Source organism: Salvelinus alpinus, chromosome 5 (assembly GCF_045679555.1).
Source record: "Salvelinus alpinus chromosome 5, SLU_Salpinus.1, whole genome shotgun sequence".
In the NCBI taxonomy this organism is placed as follows: Eukaryota; Metazoa; Chordata; class Actinopteri; order Salmoniformes; family Salmonidae; genus Salvelinus; species Salvelinus alpinus.
This window is the reverse complement of record NC_092090.1, coordinates 85205497-85221974: the sequence shown is the minus strand read 5'-3', so window position 1 is coordinate 85221974 and position 16478 is coordinate 85205497. Positions and strand designations below refer to the sequence as shown.

At 42.4% G+C, this 16478-nt stretch overlaps 1 protein-coding gene and 1 long non-coding RNA gene across 4 annotated transcripts in view; both read left to right on the top strand.

Annotated features, from left to right (window-relative positions):
- sgsm1a (small G protein signaling modulator 1a) overlaps positions 1-16478 on the top strand; it is a 73910-nt gene that overhangs the window by 34321 nt on the left and 23111 nt on the right. For all 3 annotated transcript variants that reach the window (XM_071403921.1, XM_071403922.1, XM_071403923.1), the window contains exons 9-15: positions 7957-8081; positions 8641-8708; positions 8916-9079; positions 9441-9570; positions 12690-12816; positions 13397-13461; positions 13683-13828. In XM_071403921.1, coding sequence (XP_071260022.1) covers positions 7957-8081; positions 8641-8708; positions 8916-9079; positions 9441-9570; positions 12690-12816; positions 13397-13461; positions 13683-13828 — 825 coding nt within the window. The remainder of the gene's footprint in view (positions 1-7956; positions 8082-8640; positions 8709-8915; positions 9080-9440; positions 9571-12689; positions 12817-13396; positions 13462-13682; positions 13829-16478) is intronic.
- Positions 1129-7055, top strand: LOC139577106 (uncharacterized). Its single transcript, XR_011675211.1, has 2 exons — positions 1129-1967; positions 2169-7055. It is a non-coding gene; the product is annotated as an uncharacterized lncRNA (long non-coding RNA).

The window sequence follows — 16478 nt, the reverse complement described above, 5'->3', positions numbered from 1 at the left end:
TAATAGTGAAGACATCAAAACTATGAAATAACACATATGGAATCATGTAGTAATCAAAAGTGTTAAACAAATCAGAATATATTTTATATTAAACATTTTCAAAGTAGCCACCCTAAGTAAAGAGAAACGACAGTCCATCATTACTTTAAGACATGAAGGTCAGTCAATGCGGAACATTTCAAGAACTTTGAAACTTTCTTCAAGTGCAGTTGCAAAAAACCATCAAGCACTATGATGAAACTGGCTCATGAGGACCGCCACAGGAAAGGAAGACCCAGAGTTACCTCTGCTACAGAGGATAAGTTAAGTAGAGTTAACTGCACCTCAGATTGCAGCCCAAATAAATGCTTCACAGAGTTCAAGTAACAGATACATCAACATCAACTGTTCAGAGGAGACTGCATGAATCAGGCCTTCATGGTTGAATTGTTGCAAAGAAACCACTACTAAAGGACACCAATAAGAATAAGAGACTTGCTTGGGCCAAGAAACACAAGCAATGGACATTAGACCGGTGGAAATCTATCCTTTGATCTGATGAGTCCAAATTTGCGATTTTTGGTTCCAACCGCCATATCTTTGTGAGAGACGCAGAGTAGGTGAACGGATGATCTCTGCATGTGTGGTTCCCACAGTGAAGCATGTAGGAGGAGGCAGCACTAAGGTCTAGTAGCACGAGGACAGATGCAGAGCCTCGGTCTGACGCCATTAAAAGGTCATTTACCACCTTCACAAGTGCAGTCGCAGTGCTATGATGGGGTCTAAAACCAGACTGAAGCATTTCGTATACATTGTTTGTCTTCAGGAAGGCAGTGAGTTGAGATGGTTTGGGATGAGTTGGACCGCAGAGTGAAGGAAAAGCAGCCAACAAGTGCTCAGCATATGTGGGAACTCCTTCAAGACTGTTGGAAAAGCATTCCAGGTGAAGCTGGTTGAGAGAATGCAAAGAGTGTGCAAAGTTGTCATCAAGGCAAAGGGTGGCTACTTTGAAGAATCTCAAATCTAAACTATATTTTGATTTGTTTAACACTTTTTTAGTTACTACATGATTCCATGTGTGTTATTTCATAGTTTTGATGTCTTCACTATTATTCTACAATGTAAAAAAAAAAGTAAAAATAAAGAAAACCTTTGAATGAGTAGGTGTGTCCAAATTTTTGACTATTACTGTACATTTTAAAGTGAACAATCTGAGTGACAGAATCACTGTACCGTGGAATTTCCCTACAGCTTGGCTCAGTCCAGTCCCACATCCTGTGTTATCATTTATTTGGCAACATTCTTTTCCATAGTTGCATATTTTGATATAGCCACAGCAGTCTTAAAATTGACTGTTACCTTGAATGCAACATTTAAGATGTTAAAACATTTAAACTCCAATTGAACACTGGGACATTTTATTTTCCTCTCTCTCTCTCACTCCAGTTGTTCTCAGGAGACAGGTCAGTGTGTGTAGAGAACACATTTGACGAGGTAGAGTCAGGTTTCTACTCAGGAGACAGGTCAGTGTGTGTAGAGAACACATTTGACGAGGTAGAGTCAGGTTTCTACTCAGGAGACAGGTCAGTGTGTGTAGAGAACACATTTGACGAGGTAGAGTCGGGTTTCTACTCAGGAGACAGGTCAGTGTGTGTAGAGAACACATTTGACGAGGTAGAGTCAGGTTTCTACTCAGGAGACAGGTCAGTGTGTGTAGAGAACACATTTGACAAGGTAGAGTCAGGTTTCTACTCAGGAGACAGGTCAGTGTGTGTAGAGAACACATTTGACCAGGTGGAGTCAGGTTTCTACTCAGGAGACAGGTCAGTGTGTGTAGAGAACACATTTGACCAGGTGGAGTCAGGTTTCTACTCAGGAGACAGGTCAGTGTGTGTAGAGAGAACACATTTGACCAGGTGGAGTCAAGCTTCTACTTCATCGCCTTGGACCACTACACCAACGAGGCAGAGGACACCAAGTTTGGACCAGTGAGTCACCAACTCATCTTATGATTTACACATTGCACCGCCTTCCTCACACTTCAGTGCCCTACTTTTGTTAATCTTTTTACCAATGTCTATGGATTGTACAAGGGTTTTAAGTTGGGACTTGGACTCCATATTAAATGTAATTATATCTCCTGTATTGTTCTGCCCTCTCTATATATTGTGCTGATGCACCACTATAAGAACCTGGAGATCTTCACTGGTTCTGAGGGAGGTGATGTGGCCACAAACAGTGCCTGGGACACCTTCCAGTGCTACCACTGTCTGGAGAACAGCCAGAGGGTGGTCAAAACATCTGACTGGAGAACAGCCAGAGGGTGGTCAAAACATCTGACTGGAGAACAGCCAGAGGGTGGTCAAAACATCTGACTGGAGAACAGCCAGAGGGTGGTCAAAACATCTGACTGGAGAACAGCCAGAGGGTGGTCAAAACATCTGACTGGAGAACAGCCAGAGGGTGGTCAAGACATCTGACTGGAGAACAGCCAGAGGGTGGTCAATACATCTGACTGGAGAACAGCCAGAGGGTGGTCAAAACATCTGACTGGAGAACAGCCAGAGGGTGGTCAAGACATCTGACTGGAGAACAGCCAGAGGGTGGTCAAAACATCTGACTGGAGAACAGCCAGAGGGTGGTCAAGACATCTGCTGCTACTTCATCTTAATTGTGTCAGCTCTGCTGCACCTGAGCGCTAAAGGTATGGCACCACACTCCCAACAGTCCTGTATGCTTAAACATACTTGTATACTCATCGATGTGTTTCTTAAAGTGGCAATCAGCAGTTGAAACAATAACAAAGCGTCCACCCAGCCCCTGTTTCGGTAAAAAGCTGAGGGATGGGGCTGGAGAAATGTAACGACTCAAATTCATAGACAGAGCTATGGGTGCATAGGACTGACCATCGTGCCTCCTAAAACCCCACTAGAGGAACAACCCAAGGTTCGTCGCCTCAGACATCCTCCAACGGGTTTTGAGAAGGATGAGAGTAGAGAGGAGGTCAGGAGTTGAGCAGAGATTAATTGGGACAGAGCTCATGTCATTGTTTTAGGTGGAATCTGATGTTGAATGATACATTTATTCTGTTTGCACGTATATCTTTGTTATACTTGTGCTCTTTCCACAGATGGCTCTGGCTTGCTGATAACATCTGTTCTGATGAGACTCTTTATGCAGTTTGACTCCTACTGATTGTATTCAATAAAACTTCCAACGCCAAATTGAAATAATTTGAGATTCTGTAATTGATAGACAATAGTAGCTCCCAATCATATGATTACTATAAAATAAATGTTTTCCTCAGTTCACTGTTTGGTGACTGCATGGTGTTGTTTTGTCCTCAGTCCTCCTTTGAATGCTGTGTGTACTGATTCAGTTCTAAACAACCATCATCGAGTCCATCCTCACCCCCTCCATCACTGCAACGGATTGTCCGGTCTGCTGAGAGGGTCATTAGCTGCCACCTGCGTTCCATCAAGGTCTTTCATGACTCCAGGGCAAGGAAGCGTGCAGGAAAGATCATCGCCGACCCCTTCCACCCCATCTTCCAAAGACTCCCCTCTGGCAAACGGTTCAGGTCATTCACAAACAAAACCTCCCACACCTGAACAGTTTCTTCCCCGTGACGTGGCCTTCACCAACAGTCCATGATGATCCTCTCATCCATGGACTTCACACTCTGCATTATTCATTCACGACTATGCACCTTGTACTATCATCCCAGAACTGCACATTGCTCTTTGCACATCTCTTATATGCAGAATTTAGAACGTTGATTATTTAGAACGTCGATTATTTAGCGTTCATAGTGTACATACTGTATGTTTCAGAGTCAAATTCCTGTACATGCAAATGTATTTGGCATATAAATCTGACTCTGACATGTTAACTTGAGTTTAGCTGGTTTATCATGCGAGTTTACGTTCTATTATTTGGGACTGGTTATGTACTGGATGAACTGTAGCAGGTAGCAGATTCTCCCCTTTGTGTCTTCATATAATTCAAAATACACTATGTGTGTCCTTGAGTTAATACCCTAAATATTGGCTCCTGCCTGCAATTAGTGGACTCGTTTTGTGGTGTTTGCTAGAGCTGACTGTCTGCTTTTCATTTTACAGACGAACGTTGCTGGCTAACAAGTAATTAGCTACCTAACGTTAGTACGTAGATTCCACTCAACTCAAGGTATAGTATACCTATTATAATGTATTTCCCAGTTCATTTGGTTATCAAGCTGCTGGGTTTTTTGGCGCTTACTGCTCAAGCCGGTTAGCTAGCTAAGCAGACTGCCCTACAGTGCATCGCAAACAGAAGGCTCGAAATAGCCAATCACAACACTGGACTGGCCAATGGCAGGAATTTGTTAGTTCGTCCATCACTCCGGTAAAAGTGACCAATCTAAGGTTTTAGACTCGCCTTTAAGCCTGCCCAAGGAACGCACTCGAGGGACCCGTCCTCTGGTCTGTCGACCACATTTCTTCTCTCTCGACTCAGTGTTTGCTCGCGCAATAATGTTTCTTCTTGCTCGTGCGGGTTCGACTTTTGAATCGGATTTGACACCATACAGGTACACCCCCTGGACAGGAAGCTAGTCAATCGCAGGGCCTAACCCCAGTCTATCTCCCTAATGCTGAGTGCCAAGTAGAGACACGTCAAGTTCCATTTTTATAGTCTTTGGTATTCGGCCAGGGATCGAACTCCCAACCTTCCAATCTCAGGGCAGACATTCTAACTACAAGGACACTGAGTTGATGAAACTGTAAAAAATATATATAATAAGAGGGGGAAAATTACTTTCAATATTGCCTCTGTATACTCTTATTAACAGGTATTAGTTATTTTAAAAAATATATATATATTTCACCTTTATTTAACCAGGTTAGCTAGTTGAGAACAAGTTCTCATTTGCAACTGCGACCTGGCCAAGATAAAGCATAGCAATTCGACACATACAACAACACAGAGTTACACATGGAAAAAACAAAACATACAGTCAATAATACAGTAGAAAAATAAGTCTATATACAATGTGAGCAAATGAGGTAAGATAAGGGAGGTAAAGGCAAAAAAAGGCCATGGTTGCGAGGTAAATACAATATAGCAAGTAAACACTGGAATGGTAGATTTTCAGTGGAAGAATGTGCAAAGTAGAAATAATGGGATGCAAAGGAGCAAAATAAATACAGTAGGGGAAGAGGTAGTTGTTTGGGCTAAATTATAGATGGGCTATGTACAGGTGCAGTAATCTGTGAGCTGCTCTGACAGCTGGTGCTTAAAGCTAGTGAGGGAGATAAGTGTTTCCAGCTTCAGAGATTTTTGCAGTTCGTTCCAGTCATTGGCAGCAGAGAACTGGAAGGAAAGACGACCAAAGGAGGAATTGGCTTTGGGGGTGATCAGTGAGATATACCTGCTGGAGCGTGTGCTACGAGTGGGTGCTGCTATGGTGACCAGTGAGCTGAGATAAGGCGGGGCTTTACCTAGCAGAGACTTGTAGATAACCTGTAGCCAGTGGGTTTGGCAACGAGTATGAAGCGAGGGCCAACCAACGAGAGCGTACAGGTCGCAATGGTGGGTAGTGTATGGGACTTTGGTGACAAAACGGATGGCACTGTGATAGACTGCATCCAGTTTGTCGAGTAGAGTGTTGGAGGCTATTTTATAGATGACATCACCGAAGTCGACGATCGGTAGGATGGTCAGTTTTACGAGGGTATGTTTGGCAGCATGAGTGAAGGATGCTTTGTTGCGATATAGGAAGCCGATTCTAGATTACATTTTGAATTGGAGATGCTTAATGTGAGTCTGGAAGGAGAGTTTACAGTCTAACCAGACACCTAGGTATTTGTAGTTGTCCACGTATTCTCAGTCAGAGCCGTCCAGAGTAGTGATGCTGGACGGGCGAGCAAGTGCGGGCAGTGATCGGTTGAAGAGCATGCATTTAGTTTTACTTGCGTTTAAGAGCAGTTGGAGGCCACGGAAGGAGAGTTGTATGGCATTGAAGCTCGTCTGGAGGTTAGTTAACACAGTGTCCAAAGAGGGGCCAGAAGTATACAGAATGGTGTCGTCTGCGTAGAGGTGTATCAGAGAATCACCAGCAGCAAGAGCAACATCATTGATATATACAGAGAATAGAGTCGGCCCGAGGATTGAACCCTGTGGCACCCCCATAGAGACTGCCAGAGGTCCGGACAACGGGCCCTCCGATTTGACACACTGAACTCTATCAGAGAAGTAGTTGGTAAACCAGCCGAGGCAATCATTTGAGAAACCAAGGCTGTCGAGTCTGCCAATAAGAATGTGGTGATTGACAGTGTCGAAAGCCTTGGCCAGGTTGATGAATACACCTGCACAGTAATGTCTCTTATCGATGGCGGTTATGATGTCGTTTAGGACCTTGAGAGTGGCTGAGGTGCACCCATGACCAGCTCTGAAACCAGATTGCATAGCGGAGAAGGTACGGTGGGATTCGAAATGGTCGGTAATCTGTTTGTTAACTTGGCTTTCGAAGACCTTAGAAAGACAGGGTAGGATAGATATAGGTCTGTAGCAGTTTGGGTCTAGAGTGTCACCCCTTTTGAAGAGGGGGATGACCGCGGCAGCTTTCCAATCTTTGGGAATCTCAGACGATACGAAAGAGAGTTTGAACAGGCTAGTAATAGGGGTTGCAACAATTTCGGCAGATCATTTTAGAAAGAGAGGGTCCAGATTCACTAGCCCGGCTGATTTGTAGGGGTCCAGATTTTGCAGCTCTTTCAGAACATTAATGAATAGTGTGTCTATAATCTTTTTTTCTTCTTGGTCTTGGTTCCAGTAGTTTATATCTTTTTTTCTAAGAGATTGTCAGTTGGATATGCTCTCTGCAAGGTTTTGTATATCTAACCTATCATATGAATATCCTTTTCTGACTCAAATTGGATTCCCTCAGATTGCTCTTGTGTCCAAAACATTTCCAATAGAAATGTATTGATATGAAACTATTAAGTTGCATGTATTTGAAAATATCTACATTGGTCAGTCCAAAATTGCTTTTTATTTCTGTCATGGAAATAAATGTATTTCCTATTACCAAGTCATTTATGGTTTCTATGCTTTTAGTTTTCCATGTAGACCAATTTATCAGAGATTTCTGAAAAGCTATCCAAGGATTGTTCCATAAGGTTGTGTTTTTAGGGAGTGATATTGGTTCTTGTAGAATAGATTTAATGTTCTTCCATATTGTTATAGTGTTCTTAACTATGTAGAATAGATTTAATGTGCTTCCATATTGTTATAGTGTTTTTAACTATGTAGAATAGATTTAATGTGCTTCCATATTGTTATAGTGTTCTTAACTATGTAGAATAGATGTAATGTGCTTCCATATTGTTATAGTGTTCTTAACTATGTAGAATAGATTTAATGTGCTTCCATATTGTTATAGTGTTTTTAACTATGTAGAATAGATTTAATGTTCTTCCATATTGTTATAGTGTTTTTAACTATGTAGAATAGATTTAATGTGCTTCCATATTGTTATAGTGTTTTTAACTATGTAGAATAGATTTAATGTGCTTCCATATTGTTATAGTGTTCTTAACTATGTAGAATAGATTTAATGTGCTTCCATATTGTTATAGTGTTCTTAACTATGACGTTCTTAGCTTTATCCGTAGAAAATATACATGCAAAAAGATCCTGGGGATTAGCATGCACATCTTAATTATGTACCCAATGTTCTACTTAAGTGCATTTAACTATATGTCGCAAGTGACAAGTTGATACAATTCCAAGTCTGGAAGGTTAAAACCACCCCCTGACTTAGGAAGATGTAAAACGCTCCTTTTTAGTCTATGAGTTTTATTTCCCCATATAAGGTCTGTTATGATGAGTATACTTTTTCAAATAATGTCTTCGGTGGGGTAATTGGTATATAATTTCTTCATAGTTCACTTTAGAAAACAGATCCTCAAACTATTATCCTTCTTGGCATTACAGAGGGATGACATGGAGGCTATTCCAGGATACCTGTCTCTCCACCAGACCGCTCACATCATGACGCTGAAGTGGACGCCCAATCAGCTGATGAACGGCTCTGTGGGAGACCTGGACTATGAGCACAGGTGTGGAGAGCAATTCACTAATGATCATATCTCTCACTTATGTACATCAAGATGGCACAACAAGGTGATGACTGTTTGTAGGAACACCATACACCACCTGTGTGTTTAAGTTGATGTCTACAGTTGGTGCAGCGGTTCAGTGTGACTAAATCATGCAGCGTGTCTGTCTGAGTGTTACTCAGGAGGGCTCTGTGTCCTGAGGTCAACTCTGGAGAGGGGAATATGATGAGGGTTGTTTGTAGGGGCAGCAGGGGGACATGTTCAAGCATACTTCAAAGTAACTAGTCTTCTTAGCCCGTGGTGTTGTTTGCTGTGTATCACTTAAGCTTTTATTAAAGAGCACTTTTGAGAGCAGCAAACACTCTACCTACTTATGCAAAATACTGAACCCCAACTTTAATAATTTCTACATTCAGTAACACAGACTGTATTCAGAGTTCTGCACACACCAAGAGAGATAAACAACACACATGTCCCTATGGCGATCTTTGTTGTTCAACTCAGTGTGACAAGGTGAGTGATGTCTCAATAACCCCGGCTTTGATTCCATCTCTTTCAGTGTGTACTGGGACTACGCTATGACCATACGTCTGGAGGAGATTGTTTATTTGCACTGTCATCAGCAGGGTAGGTCCACCAATGGAGGGTAGTGGAGAGAGACATTGGGAGGACAGGCTCATTGTAATGTCTGGATTGTAATCGGCACATCTTGTATGGAGCTCAACTACTTGCTACTGCTATCAACGACAGCTAGTTCTGGTTCATTTACAGAGTTGTTCATATCATTTTTGGATATTTAAAAGGTCCATAAAATATATAAATTATTCTCTGCAGTGGACACCGGGGGCACGGTGGTGCTGGTGAGCCAGGACGGCATCCAGAGACCCCCGCTGCGCTTCCCCAGAGGGGGGCACTTGCTCCAGTTCCTCTCCTGCCTGGAGAACGGCCTCCTGCCCCACGGCCAGCTCGACCCTCCGCTCTGGTCCCAGAGGGGAAAGGTAATTCCTATTTCATTTGATAATTTTTTTAAATACATTTTGAGTTATTTTAGCCCAGGTACATGTGTTAGTACATGTGTTAGACTGCTTAAAGCCTATATCATATCTACTGGGCAGAATAAATAATGAAACCCCCCCACACAAGGCTGCTTTAAGCCAGACCTTATTAAGTATTGCTTAAATAGGCAGTCCTTCTGTTTGGTGAAAGTGTGGATGTTTTACAAATCTAGACTATTTAAAGACAATGTGCTATCAAAATCTTAATTAACAAAGAATGCTGTTAATCATTTTAAATTTTGACAGTTTGTCATATTTTTGGGGCATTTACTGTATCTAACATTCCCCTAATTTCTGACTACAGGGGAAAGTGTTCCCTAAACTGAGAAACAGGTGTTCACAGGGATCCTCGGACTCCGTGTCTGATAAGGAGGAGGACGAGGCCACGGACTATGTCTTCCGCATCCTGTTCCCCAACAGCCAATCAGAGTTTGGTAAGTGACCTCAACCCCTCCTCCATTCGTGTGATCACTTCAGGTGGCCACGGAGTGATGTCCTCATTGTCCATTCCAGTGACTATAACCCACCCTCCCCGTCTTCCCCCGGGGGCTCCTCTCCTGTCCCGCTCCTTCTCCATCCACCTGAGAGGACAGCCCGCAACCAAAGGGAACCTTGTGGTCCCTAAGCGCTCCTTCAGTTGTCCCGGAGACCCCCCATCGCCCACCACAGGGAACAGCTGTAACGTTACCACACCTCAGCTCCTCCTTCAGTCTGTACGTCCACTTGCTTTGCTTCAATCACTGCCTCGCCCTCTGTCTCCTTCCTGCAAAGCTTACAAATGAGTCCCCTAATCAAGCGCTCTCTGTCCTCTTCCCTTAACCTCAGTCCCTCTTGGATAATAGGTGGAAGACTGACTGGCCATGGGCCTTCCAATAGAAAAAAAAAACAGCGTTATGTCGAGGTACACAGTGGTTTACAGTAGTAGAAAAAGCTAATGTTGAGCAAGCAAATTGTCATGCTTAGGGACGAATTCTAACTTCAGATGCACACACTTAACATAAACATTTTGTATTAATCATGCCTTGACGTCAATGGAAGATATGCCTGAGAACTTGAGTTAGTATGTGCCCATAAAGAGAATATAGAAACATGAAGACCAATAAGAATGTGTCCTCATTACCATGCCAACAGACCGTTGTTCACCCTCCGCAGATTGAAATGCCTTGATTCCCCAAATGTCATTGCTGATGTGCTTGATTTGCTCTCTAACGCCACCTCTATGGCAGCTATTAACCTCTCTGGGATATGTGGGACGCTAGCGACCAACATCCAGTGAAATAAATTACTATAAAAATGTAACTTTCATGAAATCACACATGCAATACACCAAATTAAAGCTACACTTGTTGTGAATCCAGCCAACGTGTCAGATTTCAAAAAGGCTTTACGGCGAAAGCAAACGACGCTATTATCTGAGGATAGCACCCCAGCAAACAAACACAGACAATCATATTTCAACCCTCCAGGAGCGACACAAAACACAAAAATAAAGATATAATTCATGCCTTACCTTTGACGAGCTTCTTCTGTTGGCACTCTAATATGAACCATAAACATCACAAATGGTCCTTTTGTTCGATTAATTCTGTCTATATATATCCAAAATGTCCATTTATTTGGCGCGTTTGATCCAGAAAAACACCGGTTCCAACTCGCGCAACGTGACTACAAAATATCTCATAAGTTACCTGTAAGCTTTGTCCAAACAACTTTCCTAATACAACTTTAGGCATTTTTTAACGTAAATAATCAATAAAATTTAAGATGGGATGATCTGTGTTCAATACCGGAGGAAAACAAAGTGTAGCGAGCTTTCAGGTCATGCGCCTCTAACAAAGAGTACACTTCTCTCTACCCTCATTCTGAACAGTGCTACTTCTTCATTTCTCAAAGGAAAAACCTCAATCAATTTCTAAAGACTGTTGACATCCAGTGGAAGTGATAGGAACTGCAAGAAGGTCCCTTAGAAATATGGATTTCCAATGAAAACCTTTGAAAAGAGAGTGACCTCAAAAAAACAAATCTGAATGGTTTGTCCTCGGGGTTTTGCCTGCCAAATAAGTTCTGTTATACTCACAGACATGATTCAAACAGTTTTAGACACTTCAGAGTGTTTTCTATCCAAATCTACTAATAATATGCATATCTTAGCTTCTGGGCCTGAGTAGCAGGCAGTTTACTTTGGACACGCTTTTCATCCGGATGTGAAAATACTGCCACCTATCCCAGAGAAGTTAACACTTCCTCAAATCAAGTTACAGATGTTGCCCAATTTGTCTAATTCAGCTGTGTTCGTGTCTTGAGAATCATCTCCAGAGGTGTCCAAATCATGACTGAACAATGTTATTCTGGCTGGGAGTTTGAACCTGTGCAGTTACAGTATAGCACAGAGTTTCAGACCAGGGTCAAATACATATACCGATGTAGGATCTTTATTTGATCAAAATCATAAATAACAAATGTAACCTTTGTTTAACTAGGCAAGTCAGTGAAGACAAATTCTTATTTACAATGACGGCCTACACCGGCCAAAGACTGACGACACTGAGACAATTGTGCACCGCCCTGTGGGACTCCCAATCACGGCCGGTTGTGATACAGCCTGTATTCCAACCAGGGTGTCTGTAGTTTGAAACAAATCAAAATATATTTCATATTTGAGATTCTTCAAAGTAACCACCCTTTGCCTTGATGACAGATTTGCATACTCTTGGCATTCTCTCAACCAGCTTCACCTGGAATGCATTTCCAACAGCCTGGAGGTGTGTTGGGTCATTGTCCTGTTGAAAAACAAATGTATGCCTTGAATTGTAAATTAATCACTGACAGTGTCACCAGAAAAGCACCCCCACACCATCACACCTCCTCTTCTATGCTTCACGGACGGGAACCACAGGTGGAGATCATCCGTTCACCTACTCTGCGTCTGACAAGACACGGCGGTTGGAACCAAAAATCTCTCATTTGGACTCCTTGGTGTCCTTTAGTAGTGGTTTCTTTGCAGCAATTCGGCCATGAAGGCCTGATTCACGCAGTCTCCTCTGAACAGTTGATGTTGAGATGTGTCTGTTACTTAAACTCTGTGAAGCATTTATTTGGGCTGCAATCTGAGGTGCAGTTAACTCTAATGAACTTATCCTCTGCAGCAGAGGTAACTCTGGGTCTTCCTTTCCTGTGGCGCTCCTCATGAGAGCCAGTTTCATCATAGAGCTTGAGATGGAAAGAAATTCCACAAAATAACTTTTAACAAGGCACACCTGTTAATTGAAATGCATTCCAGGTGACTACCTCGTGAAGCTGGTTGAGAGAATGCCAAGCGTGTGCAAAGCTGTCGTCAAGGCAAACGATGGCTACTTTGAAAAATATCAAATATATTTGATTTGTTTAACACTTTTTTTGGTTACTACATGATTCCATATGTGTTATTTCATAGTTGTGTTGTCTTCACTATTATTCTACAATGTAGAAAATAGTCAAAATAAAGAAAAATTCATGAATGAGTAGGTGTGTTCAAACTTTTGACTGGTGTGTGTGTGTGTGTTCTGTGGTGCAGTGGCCCCAGAGCTGATGGACCAGGAGGCCAACATCTGGCAGCCCACAACCAGGAAATCCTCCTGCTCGTCCTGTACCCAGTGCAGCTTCTCAGACGGAGGGCCTCCCAATGGGTGCAACCATGAAAGGTCAGAGACAGAGACACACACTGCTGGTTACCCAGATATCATCCCTGGACTTTACCGATCCCACTGGCCTGAGAAGGATACAAGATCCCCAGACCCCGATTCAAATACTACTTCAAATCTTTCAAATACTTTGGTATTTTTCTTTAACCTGCCTGGAGTGCCAGGTGGGCGGGGTATGCACTTTTTGGACTTTTCTATTGGTTCCATAGCAATAGGCACCCTTAATCAAGCACATATACAGTATTTTATATGATTTCAAATCATATTTGAACCCAGGTTTATTACATATTGATACTGTAGTGCATGCATTTATCTCATCGTTTGAAATGTACTGTTTTATTACGCAATTACGGTTTTGATGTCCTTGTGAATGGAGAAGGATATCTATTTAATTCATATTGTAGTTCATTTGAGGTAATATTTCATAAATAATTGGTAACGCTGGACAGTTACTTTAAAATGTTCTTGTGAATGGAGAATAGAGACTGTTTGGGATCAAAATGAAAGTCTTGGACATGTTTAAGACGAGGTGGAGCCAGTATGGAGAACACTTTGACTTGTGTGCTGTTTCCCTTTGCAGAGCCCCTTTGAAGCTGCTGTGTGACCAAATGAAGTATCAGATCATCTCCCGGGCTTTCTATGGCTGTATGTGATTGTGAACACAAATCTTGTATCTTCTGTCCCCCTAGATGACTTGCAACGTTTTGCAACAGATTTTAATTTAAAGCAGCTCATCAATTAGTCTAGCATCCAACTATTAATTAAATGTCAGATGTGTGATCGTCTTATTTAGATACTGTATCACATAAAATTTCGGAATGTCAGAAGGAGGCTCATTTGATAGCGGTTGTGTTTTTGTATTCCAGGGCTGGCTTATTGTCGTCACCTGTCCACCGTACGTACACACCTCTCGGCACTGGTCAACCACACTATCGTGAAGCCCGACGCGCCCGGCGATGCCTTAGGGGGCCTCACTGCTGAGGTGTGGCAGAGGTTCCTTCAGGACTGCACCGTAAGCAGCATCACCGTCACATCATTAGCAGTGTCGCTAAGGTTGTCACTTAGTCATCACACACACACACACACACACTGTGCAGTACCAGACAGCTCAAACCCTCTGGCGACGAGATGCGCACACATACGCACGCATGTACACATGCACACACACACACTCATCTGTATTCATCCGTTAGTCATCACATTGCTCACACATTCTTAGTCACACAACCAGCCATATGCAAGCGTGACTAATGCCCTGCCTGTCAGCGTATCAACAGCATACATACATACATTTTCATTGGAGGGATTTTGTTGAATAATCAACCAATGGGAGGGATTCAGTTGACTTATGTCTGAAGTTCATCCATGTGTGTCCAATCTGTGTTTGTAGAGTTATACAGGCTGTAGTCAATCTTGTCATTTTTCTCACAATTTTAGTTAAGTATTATTCATTATTAAACAGGGGATTAGGGCCCCCACTGGAATCCAGTGGTACACAACCATTCTGCACGCTGATCGATCAAATCAAATCAAATAGTATACAACAGGTGCGCCGAATACAACAGGTGTAGACCTTACCGTGAAATGCTTACTTACACCAACAATGCAGTTTTAAGAAAAATGAAGTTAAGAAAAAATGGACTAAATAAACTAAAGTAAAAAAATAAAAGAGCAACAATAAAATAAGAATAACAATAATGAGGCTATATACAGGGGGTACCGGTACCAAGTCAATGTGCTGGGTACAGGTTAGTTGAGGTAATAGAGGTAATATGTACATGTAGGTAGGGATAAAGTGACTATGCATAGATAATAAACAGCGAGTAGCAGTAGCATAAAAAAGGGGTCAATGCAAATAGTCCGGGTAGCCATTTGATTAACTGTTCAGCAGTCTTATGGCTTGGGGGCAGATGCTGTTAAACCTTTGGGACCTAGACTTGGCGCTCCGGTACCGCTTGCCGTGCGGTAGCAGAGAGAACGGTGGCTGGAGTCTTTGGCAATTTTTAGGGCTACTGAGGGGATACTGGTGAAGAATTTAATAAGCCACTGGCTTCCTCTTTTGTTTTTTATACACGTACAGTACCAGTCAACAGTTTGGACACACCTACTCATTCAAGGGTTTTTCTTTATTTTTGCTATTTTCTACATTGTAGAATAATAGTGAAGACATCACAACTATGAGATAACACATATGGAATCATGTAGTAACCGAAAAAGTGTTAAACAAATCAAAATATATTTTACATTTTAGATTCTTAAAAGTAGCCACCCTTTGCCTTGATGACAGCTTTGCACAATCTTGGCATTCTCTCAACCAGCTTCATGAGGAATGCTTTTCCAACGGTCTTGAAGGAGTTCCCACATATGCTGTGCACTTGTTGGCTGATTTTCCTTCACTCTACGGTCTAACTCATCCCAAACCATCTCAATTGGGTTGAGGTCGGGTGATTGTGAAGACCAGGTCATCTGATGCAGCACTCTATCACTCTCCTTCTTGGTCAAATAGCCCTTACACAGCCTGGAGGTGTGTTTTGGGGCATTGGTATGTTGAAAAAGAAATGATAGTCCCACTAAGCGCAAACCAGATGGGATGGAGTATCGCTGCAGAATGCTGTGTTAGCTATGCTGGTTAAGTGTGCCTTGAATTCTAAATAAATCACAGTGTCACCAGCAAAGCACCCCCACAGCATCACACCTCCTCCTCCATACTTCACGGTGGGAACCACACATGCGGACATAATCTGTTCACCTACTCTGCGTCTCACAAAGAAATGGCGGTTGGAACCAAAAATCTCTCATTTGAACTCATCCGACCAAAGGACATATTTCCACTGGTCTAATGTCCATTGCTCGTGTTTCTTGGCCCAAGCAAGTCTCTTCTTCTTATTGGTGTCCTTTAGTAGTGGTTTCTTTGCAGCAATTTGACCATGAAGGCCTGATTCACGCAGTCTCCTCTGAACAGTTGATGTTGAGATGTGTCTGTTACTTAAACTCTGTGAAGCATTTATTTGGGCTGCAAGCTGAGGTGCAGTTAACTCTAATGAACTTACATGCTGACCAGACCGGACACGTCGCTTGCGCAAGCGTCGCAAAATAAATGTAGAAATCCATGTTATTCAATTATTGCACCCACACTGCTCGCCAAGGGCTAATATAGAAGTCATTCCTATTTCTGACGCAGATCGCGCTGCAAGTCCTGCCTCTCCCATCTCCTCATTGGTTTATAGAAGCAGGTACCCACGTGCCATCTCCTCATTGGTTATACCCACGTGGGTGATTGAAAGACAAACTTTGTTGCCGGTTGTCGTGGTAATACAATGAACGTTTAAATGGATCACCATATAAATTCAAAGATGAAAAAGCCTGGAAGGAGGAGAGATGACTAGAAACGATTCGGTTGGCCGTTTTCTGTGTGGATTAATTGTCGGAGTAGAGGTCCTTGTGCATTTCAGGTAAAATAACAACTCAATGTTTATATCCCAGGACAAATTAGCTAGCAACAGCAAGCTAGCTAAATAGGACAAATTAACGTTAGCTAGCAAGTGCAAGCTAACTAGCTAAATTGCCATACATGTTTAATGCTTTTCGACCTGTCCCCAAATTAATGTCATTGGTTCAGAGTTTGTTTTGATATTTTAACCTGCGTGTCGTGATCGCGTTTG